This window comes from Podarcis cretensis (assembly GCF_951804945.1).
Source record: "Podarcis cretensis genome assembly, chromosome: 7".
Lineage (NCBI taxonomy): Eukaryota > Metazoa > Chordata > Lepidosauria > Squamata > Lacertidae > Podarcis > Podarcis cretensis.
The window spans coordinates 26,618,754-26,637,920 of record NC_137176.1 but is presented as its reverse complement, the minus strand read 5'-3'; the positions used below and the strand labels follow the sequence as shown (position 1 = coordinate 26,637,920).

General features: G+C 42.0%; 1 protein-coding gene across 2 annotated transcripts in view; it reads right to left on the bottom strand.

Moving 5' to 3' along the window:
• EXOC2 (exocyst complex component 2) overlaps nt 1-19,167 on the bottom strand; it is an 85,087-nt gene that overhangs the window by 30,770 nt on the left and 35,150 nt on the right. For both annotated transcript variants that reach the window (XM_079984936.1, XM_079984937.1), the window contains exons 12-20: nt 9,815-9,940; nt 8,837-8,961; nt 5,560-5,628; nt 4,734-4,891; nt 3,867-3,988; nt 2,887-2,948; nt 2,108-2,188; nt 1,744-1,803; nt 803-864 (exon numbers count right to left, since the gene is read on the bottom strand). In XM_079984936.1, coding sequence (XP_079841062.1) covers nt 803-864; nt 1,744-1,803; nt 2,108-2,188; nt 2,887-2,948; nt 3,867-3,988; nt 4,734-4,891; nt 5,560-5,628; nt 8,837-8,961; nt 9,815-9,940 — 865 coding nt within the window. The remainder of the gene's footprint in view (nt 1-802; nt 865-1,743; nt 1,804-2,107; nt 2,189-2,886; nt 2,949-3,866; nt 3,989-4,733; nt 4,892-5,559; nt 5,629-8,836; nt 8,962-9,814; nt 9,941-19,167) is intronic.

The window sequence follows — 19,167 nt, the reverse complement described above, 5'->3', positions numbered from 1 at the left end:
TATACTGCCACGGGGATCAGATCGAATGGTGGGCCAGATTAGGCCCCCCGCAACAGACTTTGGACATGCCTGACTTAGACCTTTTGGAGTATGGCTGGAATACAATGGGACCTCTGGAGTTAACGGCTCATGAACAATCTCAGCCTGTCATGGACTGGAAACATGTGGCCCTCCAGATGTCAGATTTAAATTGCCATTTTCTCCAGCTGGCATAGCCAACAGCCATGAATGATGGAAGTTGTCATACAATAACAATCTGGAGGACTACAGGTTTGCCATCTCTGGCCTAAGCCATCATTTTAAAGTCGTTTATTCAGAAACATAATATCTAAATTAAAAACAACAACACAGAAACAACTCCAAAAACAAGAACCAGAACATTGGAAGAATACCAGTAAACTAAGACAAGCTAAAGATGCTGCTAAATAGATATGCTTTAGTGTTGGCAGTTGAGAGACAATGAGGGAATAAGCAGGAACTCTGCCTCAGATGATTTCCCTTAATGAGAAGCATGGCACCATTCTCCATGGGGAAATGGTATTCTACTCTTTGCATGCACATTAACCAGTAATGCAGGCTTCCTCAACCTTGGCCCTCCAGATGTTTTTGAGACTACAATTCCCATCATCCCTGACCACTGGTCCTGCTAGCTAGGGATCATGGGAGTTGTAGGCCAAAAACACCTGGAGGGCAGAGGTTGAAGAAGCCTGCAGTAACACAACCAGAAACCACTTGTTGAACTTTGGAATAAGTAGAACATGGATTACTGCCAAAAAGACCATGACCAGATTATTTTACTTACTGTGTATTATCTACATCACTATCAGGCTTGGTACTTAGCTGTTCCAGGAAGTCAATGAATACCTGTGAAGGATGAATGGAGGGGGAAATCACTATTTAACATCACTACTTTGATTGTTAGGAACATCATTAGCCAATGGTAAACTCTCAAACCACATATTCATAGCATTTCCCCCCTTCACTCTCACAACCTCCAATTTAACCAAATTTTAATGTCCTGTGTCATCACAGTTTTTGTATTTTATTACTCAGACCTCTCCACTTGAGAGCTGAAATTAAACTAATAGAAGGTATAATCTATGACAACAAACCCAGACTTTTATAATAAGTGTATGCCTGTACCAATGGTTGCAGTTCTTCATGTTTCAGTTGTGCCTGTTGCTAAAAGCAAGAACTCCACATTATGAGGAAAACACACCCCAGCTCTGTCTTTTGTTCATAAGCCAAATGAAGATAGTGGATAGACTTGCAGGAAGAAATCAGTGGAAGAAGTTGCTTAATCCTGAAGCAGGTTTTAAATAGCACCACACTGTTCTTGGTTGCACAAAGTAGTTGTGTATTTGAAATGTGAACTCCTCCCTCTCTCAAACCTGCAGGCCTCAGTTCAGACCCCTCTGTTTAGCTACATGGCTTGGTCATTTGCAGCCAGGCCTCCCTCTTACTCATGATCTCCAGTTGTACATGGAAGAGGCAGGGTGCATGCAATTCTGAGTCAGGACTAGCTCTAAGGGAGCTTTGCACAACACAAACTCATATTTGAGAGGGAAGAGTTCACATTCTGAGCTACCTACTCTTGAACCCTCAAACCCACCCCTAACAGAATTAGACTATATGCTAACTGTATGAAAAGCGAATGCTCTCCTCGATTTCTCAAGTATGTAGAATTCAACAGACACACATTTACTGCTTAGAGAACTGCCTTAAGCCACACATTTAGATTACCTGCATAATATCAGTGCTCAGTCGGCACACCTCTTCCTGTATTTTTGGATGCTGAAAAACCTAAAGAAACAGAAAATGGTAACTGAAAAAAGCAAGCAGGGGAAAAACCTTTTAAATTAATAAGACAAAAACATGAGGACAGCATATTATGGTGATAGGGTAGAACAGTAAAATCTTAAGGCCAGACTTTGAACTTCCTCTTCGCTCTTTCTCATGCCATTCCTGGTTATTACGTTAGAATGAAGAAAATGCACAGGCAGGAACAGATTATTGTTCTATACACGTAATAGGTTGAGATGATTTCAGTGTCCATCATGCTATTCATACCCTTGAATTTCCCCAAACACAACCTGACATGACTTACGCTGGTCTCTCCAGGTTTGCAGTCCAGGACACCTTTAAGTGACTGCAGAGAATGCACAATACACTGCTCAAACTGGGATGGCTAAAAGGAAGAGAATAAACAAGAAATTACTTCTGAAACCTAGAAATCATGACTGCAGTGGAACAGTCCTGGTTTCCAATCAACCATCTATTTAAAGCTCCCGCTCTCAATGTCCAGTCAGACCATACTGGGATTTATATGCTTGTTATTTTGTGTAACAGCTATAGTGCCATGTTAATTGGAAGTCAATGTTGCAATCTCATTATTAAAAATACCTTATCTATTCAGTTAACAATACAGGGCTCTCCTCTCTCCTTAACAAATCGCAGGCTGAGAAATAGTAACACAGCAAGCTTCAAGACTGAGTGGGAACTTGATCCTAGTCTGATATTTTACTAGCTCTCCATATACTGATAAATGTATAAATTCAAATAAATGTAATTGCATTTGCTAATATTGATCCTGGCTTATCAGGACAAGATGACTAGGGCATGTATCAGTTTTCACTGATATGAGGGGATAGAAAAGGGTGGGATCTTCACAGAAGAGTAAGAAGAAATGAGGCTACTTTTCACCAGCAACTCATGCATGGGGTTAAGCTACTATATCCTCATAACTCACCCACTGAAGTATTTTAGGCTGAAATGAAGACTGGGCCCAAGGCCCCCCAGACAGTTTCATAGTGAGCAGGGAGTTGGACTTAGACTACAAAATCCATCATTCAATACAGATGCCTAAAGACATAGCAGCATACCCACCAAACTGGTTAAGCCTTCATTGTCCACCACCCAGTCTTCTTTTTCAGCTAATCTCTTTACATCTGCAAAAGGAGACAAATTTTTAGATGGTTATTTTTCTATTAAAAAAAAATAAAAATGAGGAAAGCCCTCTGTGTATCACTGTAGTGATTTGTCATTCAAATACATTGCCACTGGTACCTTAAAAAGACGGCAGCAGCTTTATTACGCACCAAACATGCTTACAGCAAGGCAAGTCAGCTAATTATAGGCATGTAACAGGTTGGATAGGGACGCAGGTGGCGCTGTGGGTTAAAGCCTCAGCGCCTAGGGCTTGCCGATCGAAAGGTCGGCGGTTCGAATCCCTGCGGCGGGGTGCGCTCCTGCTGCTCGGTCCCAGCGCCTGCCAACCTAGCAGTTCGAAAGCACCTCCGGGTGCAAGTAGATAAATAGGGACCGCTTACCAGCGGGAAGGTAAACGGCGTTTCTGTGTGCGGCTCTGGCTCGCCAGAGCAGCGATGTCACGCTGGCCACGTGACCCGGAAGTGTCTCCGGACAGCGCTGGCCCCTGGCCTCTTAAGTGAGATGGGCGCACAACCCCAGAGTCTGTCAAGACTGGCCCGTACGGGCAGGGGTACCTTTACCTTTACCTTTAACAGGTTGGATATAAAGCATGCTGTGTCACAGAGATTATGTATGAAATAGTTGTTTTATGATAAAACACTAATGCAGCATATTGAAGCCACAAGAATGAAAATGACTGTTGTGAAGACCAATACTTGTAATCCTTTGCTGAATTGTCATTTTTACTTTTAATATGACACAGCCATACACCCAGTTTACTAAAACACTTGAAAATAAGAGCATTGAATGGTATGCTTGACATATATGAAGGTAAAAATCACAAAGAGGATAACAACATTTAGGGAAAAAATCCAACCAGGAGGACACTCGTGTCTATATACACCCAACAAGACAGATAAAAAAGTGTATTTTACTACCTTCAGCTGTATGCTGTAATGTGATCATTATACAACGAACTCTGAGATCCAAAATAAGATCCTGGATGATCTGAAGCATATCATTTGGTATTTCAAGCGCAGCAAGAGATTCATAACTAAGCCTGGAAAATGAGGGAAATAATGTGAAGTTATAGTTTTTGATGTAGTTCAGATGCTAAGGGGAGTCTTTTTTTAACTTTTTAAACTTTTTTAAAAAAGCGTTTTTATATGTGTGTAGATTCCACCCTGGTTTCATATGGATGTAACAATTTCCATTCCTGTTTGGGTAGAATCACTTGAAGAGCTGTTTTGAATGTGTTCCGGAGCTATAAACTAATATTTAAGCATTCTAAATAAATAAATATTTTCTCCTATTTGTGTGTGTGTCACTACATGGTCCCAAGAAGCTTAGAGGGGACAATATTGATGCTTTGATAACACACTCTGGTTTTGTTTTATTTTTTTAATCACGGTTGCTAGGTAACGCTGTAAGCCATCTTCTCCCCAACCCCCGCTAACAAGCTGATGCCTGATTCCATCTTTTGAGTGCTTCCCACTTGCCATAATTTCTATAAATACTATTTGTCAACAATCTACTCCAGTAAAGGTACTGAGCGGACACCTGGATAGTTGCACTGCTTAAATACTGTTTACACCTTCTTGCCTTTGCTCTCCATGTCTCAGCCATCCATTTCCCTGGGTTGTTGATCTGGATCGGGGCCAAGCTGTCCTAACACCGTGACTCCCAATTGTTTGGCTTCACACAGGACCCACGACTGGGTCAGAGAACAGAGCTTACTGAAGCTTAACCCCATGCCACTTATCCCAATGCACACAGGTGTTCTACTGAGTTACCACAGTACTTACCTAACTGTCTGGATGACATGAGGTAACCATTGGCCAGAAAGTTCAGATTTCATCTCCCAGCCACCATATTCTCTCAGTTCACTTTCTCCAAGGCTGAATGGAAGCAAAGCACCACGGATCAGTTTGACCAGGGACTTCATCACTTGCTGAATCATCATCTACAACAGGAAAAGGAAACATTTCGTGGATAAACACCGGAACATGTGTAACAAGTTGTGTTTTATGTAACCAGTTAATTCCTAAGACCAGGGCATTTTTTCAGGCGGAACTCACTGGAACTCAGTTCCAGCACTCTCAGATCAGTACCACTGCCATTAAAAGAGAACAAGGGAGACATTCATGGTGAGCTAACTGCTAAATTATTCTACTTATTTCTAATTCAATGCTTATATCAACTAAAACAACAACAGACCATAACTGGGGTATCTCCTGCTCATTCCATCCTCTCCTCCAATTTTATTTAACTTATACCTAATGTGCAATAAATAGACAATGGAAAGGCTATTATGTGTATAATACGTGAATGTCCAGAGAATCTACTGCAGATCTGCTACGTCAGAGAGAGCCAATTCCTGCCCTGCCTAACTGCACCATCTATCTGAAGGGCAAACAAATGGTTGAAGCATGGTGCTAGGCCCAGTAAGGATAGAGAGCTCATAGAGCTTTAAAGCCAGTATCTTCTTGATCGGGTGGTAGCAGCTTGAGTGCACTGAGGACTGTATGTCTTATTAGGCCATCCCATTACAAAATATTATTAAAAATAAACCTCTGCTGGTCTTCAAAGGTTTTACACCCTTCCACTTTGGGTGGCTGCACACCTACTTACCTTGAAATCATTCTGTCTTTGTCTAGCGTTCTTCTTTGATCTTTCCATTTGGCCTGATTTTTCGGCAGTCTTGGGAAACAGAAAAACAACAACAGAGATACTACGGCTGATAGCCATTGCAAACAGTCACCTGGAACAAATCAGCAGGTCTATGAATTCTATCCTAGTAATGTTATATGTTCAGGTTAATTCTTAATAGACAAAGTCTGATTAGTTTAAGAAACAGTAGAAAATTGATGCTTAGATCAAACCTATCAACATGCTAGAAAACTTTCACAAATTAATAAATCAAAGAAGACTAATGTAGTAGTGTAGTAGAAGCAGTAGCAATTTTATTATATATCTGACTGGGTTTCCACAGCCACTCTGGGCAACTTGCAGCATATCTAAAAACCTAATAAAAACATCAAGCATTTAAAACCTCCCAATACAGGACTGCCTTCAAATGTCTCCTAGAAGCTGTGTAATTCTTTATCTCCTTGACATCTGAAGGGAGTGCCTTCCACAGGGAGGGTGCCAATACTGAGAAGGCCCTCTGCTGGGTTCTCTGTAACTTTGCTTCTCACAGTGAGGGAACCACCAGAAGGACCTCAGTGCTGGGCTGAATGATGGGGGTGGAGACACTCCTTCAGGTATACTGGGCTGAGGCTCTTTAGGGCAGGCAACCCCAAACTTGGCCCTCCAGATGTTTTGGGACCATAGCTGTCAACGTTTCCCTTTTTTAAAGGGAAATTCCCTTATTCTGAATAGGATTCCTCGCAAGTAAAGGGAAAAGTTGACAGCTATGTTTGGGACTAGAATTTCCATCTTCCCTGACAACTGGTCCTGTTAGCTAGGGATGATGGGAGTTGTAGTCCCAAAACATCTGGAGGGCCGAGTTTGAGGATGCCTGGATTAGGGCTTTAAAGGTCAGCACCAACACTTCGAATTGTGCTCAGAAACGTACTGGGAGCCAGTGAAGATCCTTTAGGACTGGTGTTATATGGTCCCCGTGGCTACTTCCAGTCAGCAGTCTAGCTGCTGCATTCTGGATTAGTTGTAGTTTCTGAGGCACCTTCAAAGGCAGCCGCACATAGAGCAGTAGTCCAAGCGGGAGACAACCAGGGCTTCTGCAGGAGAGGAGCATCCCAATGCAGAAGTCAATGGGGTGTCTCAGATCTGCTGGAACTTGTGCAGACCCTGCTGCCACCATGTGACGGCAACAGGTCCAATCTAGGACTCTTCACAGTACTAGCTTGGAAGCTGCCACAGTGAAGGCGTATTTTCCCTGGCTCCTCCACCACCTTGTGCCCTGGGCCTGCACAAGAACCAGAGCGGTGGATGCACTTTATCCAGTCTTGCTGCTGCTGTCCAGGGGTTAGGATTACAGCCTTCACATATTGTTACAAGTGAATGACATCTCATGGACAGTAGTGATGATTGCAAAACTGGAGTTTGGAAAAATGCCTCTTTATTATTTTATTATTTTAAACAATAAAACTTGTATTTCTTTTTTATTTTTAAAAAGTGATGTTTCTAATATGGGTGAAACTAAAATGGCAGTAATGGAGTTCACATTTCCTATATTATATTCAAGTATACAGAGACAAGTCTGTCAGCTACAAAAAACCCTTTTTCTATACTTTCCACTTTCTAAAGTAATAATCAGACCCTGCCTACTAAGAATGAGCCCAAGTATGTACTGCCCCATTTAAATATTTGCTAAACATAGGAAGCTGATTCAACTCGGCCTGTCTGTATACCTTGCAAATTTTCAATATTCATTAAACCTGTTTTGCTTACTTCCTGTGTTGTTCAGTCTAGATAAGCTGATCAGAGGGAGAATGAGACAGGGCAATGGATGTCTTTGTGCAAGGAGTTAAAATTAGATGTCCTATGCTCCCTCTTAACCCTATAGATTCTAGAAACACATAAAGGTGCACCAAAGCTACCGATTCCCTTCCACCCACCACTGATTTTGCTGAATAGTTATGCACCTTCCTATACAGACCTCTGTGATAAGTACCAACGGTTAGTTTTGTGTACAGATTCAATCTGTACACAGAAATGGGTCTCCGTTTAGCTACAAGCCTTCTGTTGAAAAAAACTGAAAACCCTAACCAAAACGTGTGCGTTTTTTTTAAAAAAACAGATCATCCTTATAACTTCGAGAAAATAAATCACAGTTCCTTTATTACTGGTCGTTTCCTTTCAATCATTGCTCATCACTTTCATGACTACATGAGGCCCCTGCGGGGTTTTTTGTTTGCTTCTTTGTGCCTCAGTGTCTATGCGCAACTGTCCTTTTAGCTGTAAACTGTCAGAAATTCGGAACAGCCATAAAAATTATGGGCTAAGTGGGATGAAACCCCAAACTGTTTCTCTCCCTGCCTGCTTAAGTGTGGACTTCATTTTAAGGCACCCAGAAGTGTCCTGGATGTTGAACTCTGGGTGCATATGAAAGTCCAGACGTCAAAAGTACTAGAGGAAAATAATGGAGGACCCTTCCCTCATCCTCTCAGAAGATGGGGGGCTCCAGGTTTGGGGGGCACAATGTTTAATGCCCCTCTAATAGGTATGAGAAGTCCTCCTTTTCAGCCCTCTCATCTGCCGTACAGAAATCCAGGGTCAGTGGCAGTTATGGCTGATCTTCGGTGTGGTAGTGGAAATAAAGTAATGAAGGGGAGCTGCTGTCAGGACTGCCATGCAGGGGGACAGAGGGAACCCAATCCCCTCCGCCATGCCCACCATCAAGAGAGGGAAGGCATGCCAGAGTAGCAGGGGCCCTCCCTGTACCTTTGGCAGCTGATCAGTGTTGCTAATCACTGATGCTGGCCTGCAGCAGAACCAGAAAAAGGTATTATTATTATTATGTATTAGGTTTATATTCTGCTTTTCCCCCAAGCGCTCAAAGCAGTACACTTGGATCTGCTTCCCCCTCCTCTCCTCCACCAAATCTTTCCTCAGAAGAGCCCTGAGACATAGGTTAGGCTTAGAAATAGTGCTTTGTTTAAGGTCATTCAGTGAGCTTGGGGAGATATGAACCTCAATATCCCCAGGCTAATTTGATACTCTAACCACTAGACATATTGGATCTCAAGGAGTGTAAGGAAGCAGTTTCAATCCAGTTGCACTGACAAGTCTCACACGGAATGGATCATCTGTTTTGGCTAGCAAGAGGAAACTGAGAGAGCACAAAGCATGACTGATACATAAACAAAAGAAACCTGGAGAAAGATGTCATGTTCCTCAAAGAACTGTATATAGCTGAAAGTATGGGAAAGACTGAATGCCATACCTCACTAAAGAGGCTCCCATTCACATAAGAAATCCAGAGTTTCCAGAAATTGGGGAGTTGGCTTACGACAAGCTTTGTTAGCTTTTCGACGAACGCCACCTGCTGAGGAGCTTTAAATCGCCAAGCTGGAAAAGGGGCAACAAAATCAGCTGTTAACTACTGCAGGATCATTGGTAAGGAATTGTTTTCAATTGTAAATGTGTCATTGGAATTCGTCTGCTTTACAAGTTTAACTTTAGGCAATTACAGAGGTGCTCACATCAAGAAGGAATTTTAACTGATTATAACAACCATCTGAGGAACATGCCACTATGAGGGGCTGGCACATGATTCCATCATGGTAGAATAAATAATCTGATTAGTTTCTCATAGATTTCAAGTTCTGGTGACAGCACACTGTAAGGATGCTGTGAGGATGCAGAGAAAAAAAATCATCATCATCAATCTACATAGCTCTATAGAATATTCAAACCACTTCACACAATCAGTCTACTGTAATCCTTACAACTGAAGTCTGAGGATGAAATTGCAGGAAATGGCATAAACAGTATGAGTTGCTTAGACACAACTAGTGAGTTTCTCTAGGTGAGAAATAAGCCAGGAAAACTTCCTGATTCATGGATTTATTTAACATAATGTATGTATCACTTGATTGTAAGAAAACCTCTAAGTGGTTTACAAAAGGACAAAAAGGATAAAAAACAAGGGCACTGAGAAAGTAGGCATCTGCTTACGTGACCAAACTTTCTCCCCACAACCCAATAATCTGCTTCAGAGGGTTGGAGCACCCCCCCCTCGAGCAGATTCTGGGGGCACACGGGTGGGGGTGGGTAGGGAAGATGAGAAACCAGAATTGCTGTTGCACACAAAGATTTCCATTGTGCAAGCAGGCAGACATGATCAGGGCATCACACCAGCATCAAATTGCAACACCGGTTTCTCAAAAAGCAGAACAAGAAATAAAATCTCAGCACCTACTTTCATCACGACTGGACTGATTGCTGCTGCCTCTTTTCAGTGAAGCACTCCGACTGAGATGGCCAAGTGAGGAGGAGCGTACTTCACTGTCCAGATCCAACATTGGACTGTGCAGTAATGGATTGCCTGGGAAGTGGGGGGAGGAGAATTATACAGCTATTGGCATTAGCAATCTGTTGATCTGAACAGTGTTAAAACACGCAAAATAAACATAGCATAGTGCTGAGGTCTATACAGACAGGCGGGTGCATGAAGAAAATGATGTATACTTTTCTATTCTTTATGATATATACTTTTTGCAAAGGGCACACCCATGCTTCAGAACCCACATGGAATTTACCTTTCTGATATAAACAACACTAGCTCATTTCCACTGTACTTTGGTAGGTGTGATGGGATGATGCTTGTGCGTAAAGCTTAGTCCCTCAGAGTCCCTGAGCCATTCCTTCGTCTCTCTCTCTCCCTGATCTCCCACTCTCCCCCTGCTGCTGCCTTCCGCCGCTGCTGAGTCTCTCCTGACTTCTGAGAGCCCCTCCACCGCCTGTCTTTCCGATGGCAGTTCCCTGACAGTAGGCCAGTAGCTTTATGGCTTTTTGCTGCTCCTGCAACATTGGAGGTGGACTCCAGAGCATGAGCTGATGCACATAAGGGTAATTTCCATGATGCAAGTATAGAGGTAAGCAATATAGAATTGGGTTAGAGGCAGCATAGGAAATCTACTGCTCCTTCCTAAATTATGGAAGAGCATAAATACTCCTCAATGCCTTTTTTGCCTCAGTCTTCTCCGATAAAGAAAACAATGCCCGACCTGAAGAATTTGGAGCAAATGATTCAGCAGAGGAAACACAGCCCAGAATAACTAAGGAGATAGTACAAGAATACTTGGCTAGTCTAGATGTATTCAAGTCTCCAGGGCCAGATGAACTGCATCCAAGAGTATTAAAAGAACTGGCAGATGTGATCTCAGAACCACTGGCAGTCATCTTTGAGAATTCCTGGAGAACAGGCGAAGTCCTGGCAGACTGGAGGAGGGCAAATGTTGTCCCTATTTTCAAAAAGGGGAAAAGAGAGGACCCAAATAATTACCGCCCAGTCAGTCTGACATCAATACCAGGGAAGATTCTGGAGCAGATCATTAAGCAAACAGTCTGTGAGCACCTAGAAAGGAATACTGTGATCACCAATAGTCAGCATGGATTTCTGAAAAATAAGTCGTGTCAGACTAACCTGATCTCGTTTTTTGACAGAATTACAAGCCTGGTAGATGAAGGGAACGCAGTGGATGTAGCCTACCTTGATTTCAGCAAGGCATTTGACAAGGTGCCCCATGATATTCTTGTAAAGAAGCTGGTAAAATGCGGTCTTGACTATGCTACCACTCAGTGGATTTGTAACTGGCTGACTGACCGAACCCAAAGGGTGCTCATCAATGGTTCCTCTTCATCCTGGAGAAGAGTGACTAGTGGGGTGCCACAGGGTTCTGTCTTGGGCCCGGTCTTATTCAACATCTTTATCAACGACTTGGATGATGGACTCAAGGGCATCCTGATCAAATTTGCAGATGACACCAAACTGGGAGGGGTGGCTAACACCCCAGAGGACAGGATCACACTTCAAAACGACCTTGACAGATTAGAGAGCTGGGCCAAAACAAACAAGATGAATTTTAACAGGGAGAAATGTAAAGTATTGCACTTGGGCAAAAAAAATGAGAGGCACAAATACAAGATGGGTGACACCTGGCTTGAGAGCAGTACATGTGAAAAGGATCTAGGAGTCTTGGTTGACCACAAACTTGACATGAGCCAACAGTGTGACGCGGCAGCTAAAAAAGCCAATGCAATTCTGGGCTGCATCAATAGGAGTATTGCATCTAGATCAAGGGAAGTAATAGTGCCACTGTATTCTGCTCTGGTCAGACCTCACCTGGAGTACTGTGTCCAGTTCTGGGCACCACAGTTCAAGAAGGACACTGACAAACTGGAACGTGTCCAGAGGAGGGCAACCAAAATGGTCAAAGGCCTGGAAACGATGCCTTATGAAGAACGGCTAAGGGAGCTGGGCATGTTTAGCCTGGAGAAGAGGAGGTTAAGGGGTGATATGATAGCCATGTTCAAATATATAAAAGGATGTCACATAGAGGAGGGAGAAAGGTTGTTTTCTGCTGCTCCAGAGAAGCGGACACGGAGCAATGGTTCCAAACTACAAGAAAAAAGATTCCACCTAAACATTAGGAAGAACTTCCTGACAGTAAGAGCTGTTCGACAGTGGAATTTGCTGCCAAGGTGTGTGGTGGAGTCTCCTTCTTTGGAGGTCTTTAAGCAGAGGCTTGACAACCATATGTCAGGAGTGCTCTGATGGTGTTTCCTGCTTGGCAGGGGGTTGGACTCGATGGCCCTTGTGGTCTCTTCCAACTCTATGATTCTATGATTCTATAAATACATTTAAGCAAAAAATTGAGGGTTTGAATGCTGGGGTTCTAGAGCATCCAATAATACAGTCTTTGATTAAATGTTGATGTTACGTTAGCCAGGCATGGCCAAACTGGGCCATCCAGCTGTTTTGGAACTACAGTTCCCATCATCCCTGACCACTGGTCCTGTTAGCTAGGGATGATGGGAGTTGTAGTCCCAAAACAGTTGGAGGGCCAAGTTTGGCCATGCCTGCATTAGACAGTTGGGAAGGTGGAGCAGGGGAATTCACAACCTCACAATAACTTTCAAAACATGTACACAGTAGTGCTGCATGTCTGAGCAATTAACAAAATGTGGTTGAGCAGGGAGGAAAAGCTATGTCACAAGTGACACCCACAAAGCACCAGTAACACCCGGGAACCCACAATCCACACTGCAGATACAAATGTTATGACTTATCTGGGAAATGGCTTTTTGCCTACTGCAAAATGCAACACTGGCTACTTGGAAAATGAAACCCGCTTTAGGTTCCATTTCTCTTGGCACTCAACACATGAGCGCACTATTAAGCCGGAGTGATTCACAGAACCTTGACAAATAAACCTAATTGCCGGTAAATTCAAAGAGGGATATGCAAACATTACTCTTGGAATCTTAATGCAACCTGTGTCTCTTTCCCTTATCCACAGAAACCCATTACTGCTACAATTTCTCAACATCTTCAAGAATCATCTATTCCCTTCTGCAAAATCTTCAAGATCCACCCTGCCCTTCCTTCAGTCTCTCTAAAGCTCAGGCACCAATCAGTTTAGTTTCAGAATGCCATTGCTGGAATAATCTCTCTTGTTCCATCAGTGGGCTCATGTCTGACTTCCCAGTAATGCTAATTTGAAAACATAATTTGGGGGGCAAGGGTGAAGACAACAAATGGTGAGCTGGCTGGAGCTGAGGAGCTGCTTTCAATTGATTTTTCCACTCCCTGGGAGCCTGCTGTGGAAGACGGGGTGCAAGAGAAAAGAAAAGAAGAGCAAACTGCAAAATGGAGGTGAGGAGCTGCTGCTTATAGATCTCTTCACTCCACAGCATAGGAGGTTGCAGAGGAAGGCCTGAAGAGATCATGATGGAATGGAAACTTGCTTGAAAGGAACAAGCTGCTACTATGCCAGGTTAAAGGTACAACTGTGTTTGACTATCTGTTTTTGATGCTGTGTACACTAATACCTTCATTAATTTGTCTGTTATTTTTCTGCAGGGAATTCTGTATTCTGCTGTTTGCTTGTACATCTGGGGACAGATGTCTTGTTCCTGGGAGGAGGTAGTATTGTGACTTTGGGGGAGGCTAGGCTGTATGCCTAAGTCCCCTTCCAATTCCAGGACCCAGCACAGATTCAATTCCTGGAATAGCCAGGCTAGCTTCCTGGTGAGGTAATGGGCTAGGCATCTGTTGTTAAGGTAACAAAGGAAGTGGCTCAGTGCCAGAGGGCAAATGGGTGCTGTCAGTGGCGAAGGAAGCCTCTCTGGCACCCAGAGCGGCGCGCATGCGGTGCCCATACCCTCGGCTGCTCTACAGCTGGTGGGGAGGCAGCAGGCCATCTTGTCACCGCCAAACCCCTGGTGGCACCTGGGGTGAACTGCCTCCCGCCCGCCCCCCTTCATACACCCCTGGGTGCTGTCCATCTTCCAACCACAACTGTCTGGGAGTCAGAAAGACAAAAGACCAGAGGTGAAGCTGGCAGAAGCCAGAGAGGAGATGATGATGATGATGATGATGATGATGATGATGATGATAACAACAACAACAACAACAACAACAACTTATTATTTATTCCCCGCCCATCTGGCTGGGCTTCCCCAGCCACTCTGGGCGGCTTCCAAAAAAATATTAAAATACTGTAATACATCAAACATTAAAAGCTTCCCTAAACAGGGCTGCCTTCAGATGTCTTCTAAAAGTCTGGTAGTTGTTGTTCTCTTTGACATCTGGTGGGAGGGCGTTCCACAGGGTGGGCGTCATTACTGAGAAGTAATGCCTGGTTCCCTGTAACATGGCTTCTCACAGTGAGGGAACTGCCAGAAGGCCCTCGGTGCTGGACCTCAGCGTCTGGGCAGAACGATGGGGGTGGAGACACTCCTTCAGATATACTAGACCGAGGCCGTAGAACCATGTCCGATTTCTGCTAGGATCCAAGGCTGTGGCCATGGAAGAAGCAAGACCCTCTTGGGGTGTTAATGCCACAAGCCCCTCTATCGCAGGCTCAGGTTGTATATATGTGTAAATAAACCATATACAGTGGTACCTCGGGTTAAGTACTTAATTCGTTCCAGAGGTCCGTTCTTAACCTGAAACTGTTCTTAACTTGAAGCACCACTTTAGCTAATGGGGCCTCCTGCTGCTGCTGCACCGCCAGAGCACGAGTTCTGTTCTCATCCTGAAGCAAAGTTCTTAACTCGAGGTTAGCGGAGTGTGTAACCTGAAGCGTATGTAAGCTGAGGTACCACTGTATCCTAAAGATACCACAGTCTCCGCTGACCCTTATTCCAAGAAAACCGAACCTTGGAACTCCTGGAATCTTACACCGCTCGGAGATTGGTGGCATGCAAGCAATATTGAAGATCAGCTCTCCTGGCTTTCCTGCAAAGAAGATTGTGATTGGTTGTTGCACCGCTGTCATTTTAAGGCTGCAAATGTAAAATGTGTCAAGTTTCTTTGTAAATCTGCTTCGACTTCTTTTTAAAGAAGCAGGCGTATAAAGGATTATGCTGTAAAATACGGATCTATTCAATCTAGTTCTGCCCTGTTCAGGCATTGACTGGGCTTAGCTGCCACTGCTACCAGGAAAGCTTGTGCAGAGGACCCTAAGTGCCAAATGATGTGATGTGCTTATTCTGGTAAACACAGCCTAAGATTGGTAGAAAACATTATGTTTCTGATAGGTCAATTAACTGTTTTGGGACACCAGCTCAGTCAACCACAAAAGAAAGTTACAAATGTAACCTTTATGGAAATTTAATGTTATGAATTTTCTCAAATACTGTCAATATGTTCTTATTAAACAGCACCCACCTACTTTCAAACAAAAAATAAACAATTTGGCAGCCTGGCCATTCAGTCCTTTATTTCATGGAGTGACTGATTTAAGCAATAGGTCTACACGAACTAAAGGAACTGTTATTTAGGTTAGCTGCAAAACAATATTTAAGAGTAAAGCTCAGGCACCAATGCTATGAAGGAGAAAAAAAAATAGTACAGGGAATTTACAAAAGTACTTGAAAAACACATCTACTCATGCAGATGTATATACTGAGTGTGGGCATTTGACCGATATTTGCAGAATGGCTTTTAAACAAATTAAATTAGCATTAGCATAACCTCTCTTAAACAGGAAAACCAAACAAAAACAAACAAAAAGGAAAGCATGCTAATTATAATTTTTTTTCTTTCCCAACCCAAAATTCACAAGGGTATTCTAGAAACCCTGTTGAAATTCTAAATGCTTTGAATCACTCATTTTACATACATATGGTTTTCGCTCTGTTGTTTAAAACTAAGTCAAATAATCTGTAAATTTCCTGAAAATCACTGGAAAAATATAGTAAGACAAAACAAAATTGAAACATAATTATTCTGTTTGGCATGGCTTTTTCCAGGTCAAACGCTCTTCTTCATACATTAAAGCTATACATTATCCCTCTCTTTGCATATTCACATCAAAAACATTTTTCTGGCATTTTAGTATTAGTTGATTTTTTAAAAAAAAAGTTTCCAGAATGTTCCAACTTGCATTGCAAAAGGAAAGAGTAAAAACTATGGGTTTCCCGCCTCCTATGTGCTTTTGATATTTCAAAACACATTTCTCATTTATGCATTGTACCCTATTTCAAGTTCAAAGGATTTCTTGTAATTAGGTTTTTTTTAAATAATAATAAAAAAGATAGCTTAGTATACTGGTATGGTTATTTCAAAAAAATACACCAGCTCAAAAAGTGATCCTTTTGTAGTATTGGTCCAAACAGCTTGTCTGTTACTAGATTGATATGATGAGAGCATGACTACACCAAATTGCCACTCCTGCACTAAAAACAAAAAACAAAAAACCCCACCAATGGTTTGTTTATTCACCAATAATAGAAAACAGAGCAAAGAATACGCTCTTGTTCCACTAGAAACCACATCATCAGTTTGCAGTGGTACCAGGAAAAGAAAGTTTAACATGAAACTAATTTCTTAATTGGTTGTCTAGCATTACAAGAAAGTACAACACAGGAGCAGGGAATGGCAACAGCACATATACCCTCAGGACTAATGAACATCTGGAGCGCATTAGCAAAGCTGACTTTTTTCCAAGTTGTCCAGGAGATAGCGCTTCAGGACTACACATTGCAGCCAGGGGAGAAAAAGAGTTTTTGTACAAATCAGCATTCAAACATCACTCACTCACAACAGAAAGGTAAAGCGTGGCCATTTAAAACTATTTTAAGCACTGGATGTAGATGTTATTATCTAGCTGGCTGTGTTTTCTCCAAATTCAGGAGAAGTTATTGCAGCTTTCAGACTTCAGACATGAATTGAGGGGAAATTTGGGGGCTCGCGATATGCTGGAAGAAGGTGTGTTGTGTGTGAAACACTCCTAAACTGCTATGATTCTTTTTTAAAAAATATGTTTGCCAAAACTAAGAGTAACAGAGAAAACACAAGACCCGTTTAAAATAACATAAAACGTCTATGAACAATGGAGAAACCAACTGACCTTAAACAGAGCAAGTGCCTACCTTTTAAAAGGAATCTTTTTAAACATTTTGGTATACTACTTAAAATGGCGTTTATAGAGACTGCAATTTATAATCTATACAAAGCTGCAACTGTGTTGGGAAAATTCACATTTACACAATCCATGTACAGGTTTCAATACAGGTCCCTGAAAATTAACGTGAATTAGTTATTAAAAGTGTGGCTATAGATATAATTTGCTAGAAGTCTAGGTTTAGGAAGAATAATAATTTTGAACTAGGAAGCTTTGATTTTTTTAAGAAGCAACGCACAAATGTTTGGTGGCAATTTCATTTTCCCCAGAACTTTTTATTTTTTCCACAACTTCATCTGCACAATTCACGTTAAGCGAGACACACGGTTTAACGTGGTTGATAAGAGCTAATGTAAAGTTTAGTTCTATCTGTTTTTGATTTTTTAGCAAAAACATTCCAATGGAATTATTTGTGGTCTTGCTTTAAGTACATGGCTTATCCAGCGGATCTTTGTTTATATAAAGGAAAATCCGTCAAATAACAGAAAAATCAACTGTTACGCATAGAGTCTGTACACAAGTTTATGAAAGTTCTACAGATATGTCACAACATGATGAAACTGAGGTATTTTCTCTTGCTTTGCACACCATATCGTGGTCTCTCTTAACGGCTACAATAGTGAGAAGAAACACTGATCTATAGCTGTTGGATTCTCTGAAGGGCAGCAGACTTCCTTACCGCCCTTAAACACCTTTGAACATTTTTTCCTGTGCACAGCAGGCCCTTGTCCTGAGCTACAGTCCGACCACCCACCGTTGCTTGTTGACCAAACAGGCAGTGCCTAAAGCCTGCACCGACACAAGTAGGATAGGATTCCTTTCAAACACGCCACACAGAAGACTTTCAATTTGCCGAAGCAAGAAATTAAGGAAGTTCCTTTAAAATTAACTTGAATCAACAATGTATTTTTAAATGTCCTGTTTGTTCCCCGTATCTGCCTATATTTGGAAACTAAGACGAGCCATTTATGAAGCGCATATTAAAAAGATATTGCTAATAAAAATAAATATGCCTTTCATTTACAAAGCTTTTTGCTATCATAACTGCCAACTAGTTCAGTTCAGTTTAGAAACATTTTTTTACATTTAAAACAAATACACATTTTGGTATTGAACAAAGTGGTTTTAATATCTATCAATTGATTGATAAATGATTTATTTTTTTTTAAAAAACCGGGTTACCAGATTCTGAAGTGTATTGAAGTAAAACCTGCCATTAATATTTAGACTGTTTCTGAGTTCCTTCTTTCAGTGCTTTAGGTGAATGGTAAAATCCTGAATGTGCCCTCCTAAGAATTTTATGCATTTAAAATATGGGGAGGCTCAGAATTAGGGGTCAGAGTCTAAGCCACAAGAAAACTAAAGTCTTGCAGCAAATGTCTAACATTAGTTATACACAGAATAGACCTACTAAAATCAATGGGCTCAAGTTACTTAACATTTATTTTCATAGGTGTACGCTGAATATGCCTTAGTTGGATATTCCACCCCCCACCCCCATGGTCAAGAATTGAAAATTATGGAGCAGTTTTGAAAATGAAGATAAAACAAACAACATATAAAAAGAAAAATTAGGGAAAAAACCCTCCATGTTACTTTAATATTTGGACTAAGCTCTAAATGCCAGTGCAAGTGAGCAAGAACTATACCAATACTATAGCTCAGGGTTTCCCAAACTAGGGTCTCTAGCTGTTTTTGCAATACAGTTCCCATCATCCCTGACCACTGGTCCTGCTAGCTAGGGATGATGGGAGTTGAAGTCCAAAAACAACTGGAGACCCAAGTTTGGGAAACCATGTTATAGCCAATACAAGTGGCGCAGACTCATGCCACTCCTCTGAAGAAACTGTGGAAAAGGCATAACTGTACATTGTCCTTGAACTTCATCATGATGTCATTTTTGAATGAGCAGCCCACTCATTTGTTCCTGTTGTATACATGTCTAGGTTAGCAAAACACTACAGTGAATGCAATTTAGAGCTTTGTTTGTTTTAAACAAGGCAACCTACACCTTCTGCCTCATATGCCCCGGGAAGCTTGCCATTTCACAGGCCGTGTCAGAAGCCTCCTCTTTGGTTGCACCTGCTAAACGTTGGAGGGAAAGGGAAGAAATAGGATCCAGCTGCTCAACTGCTGC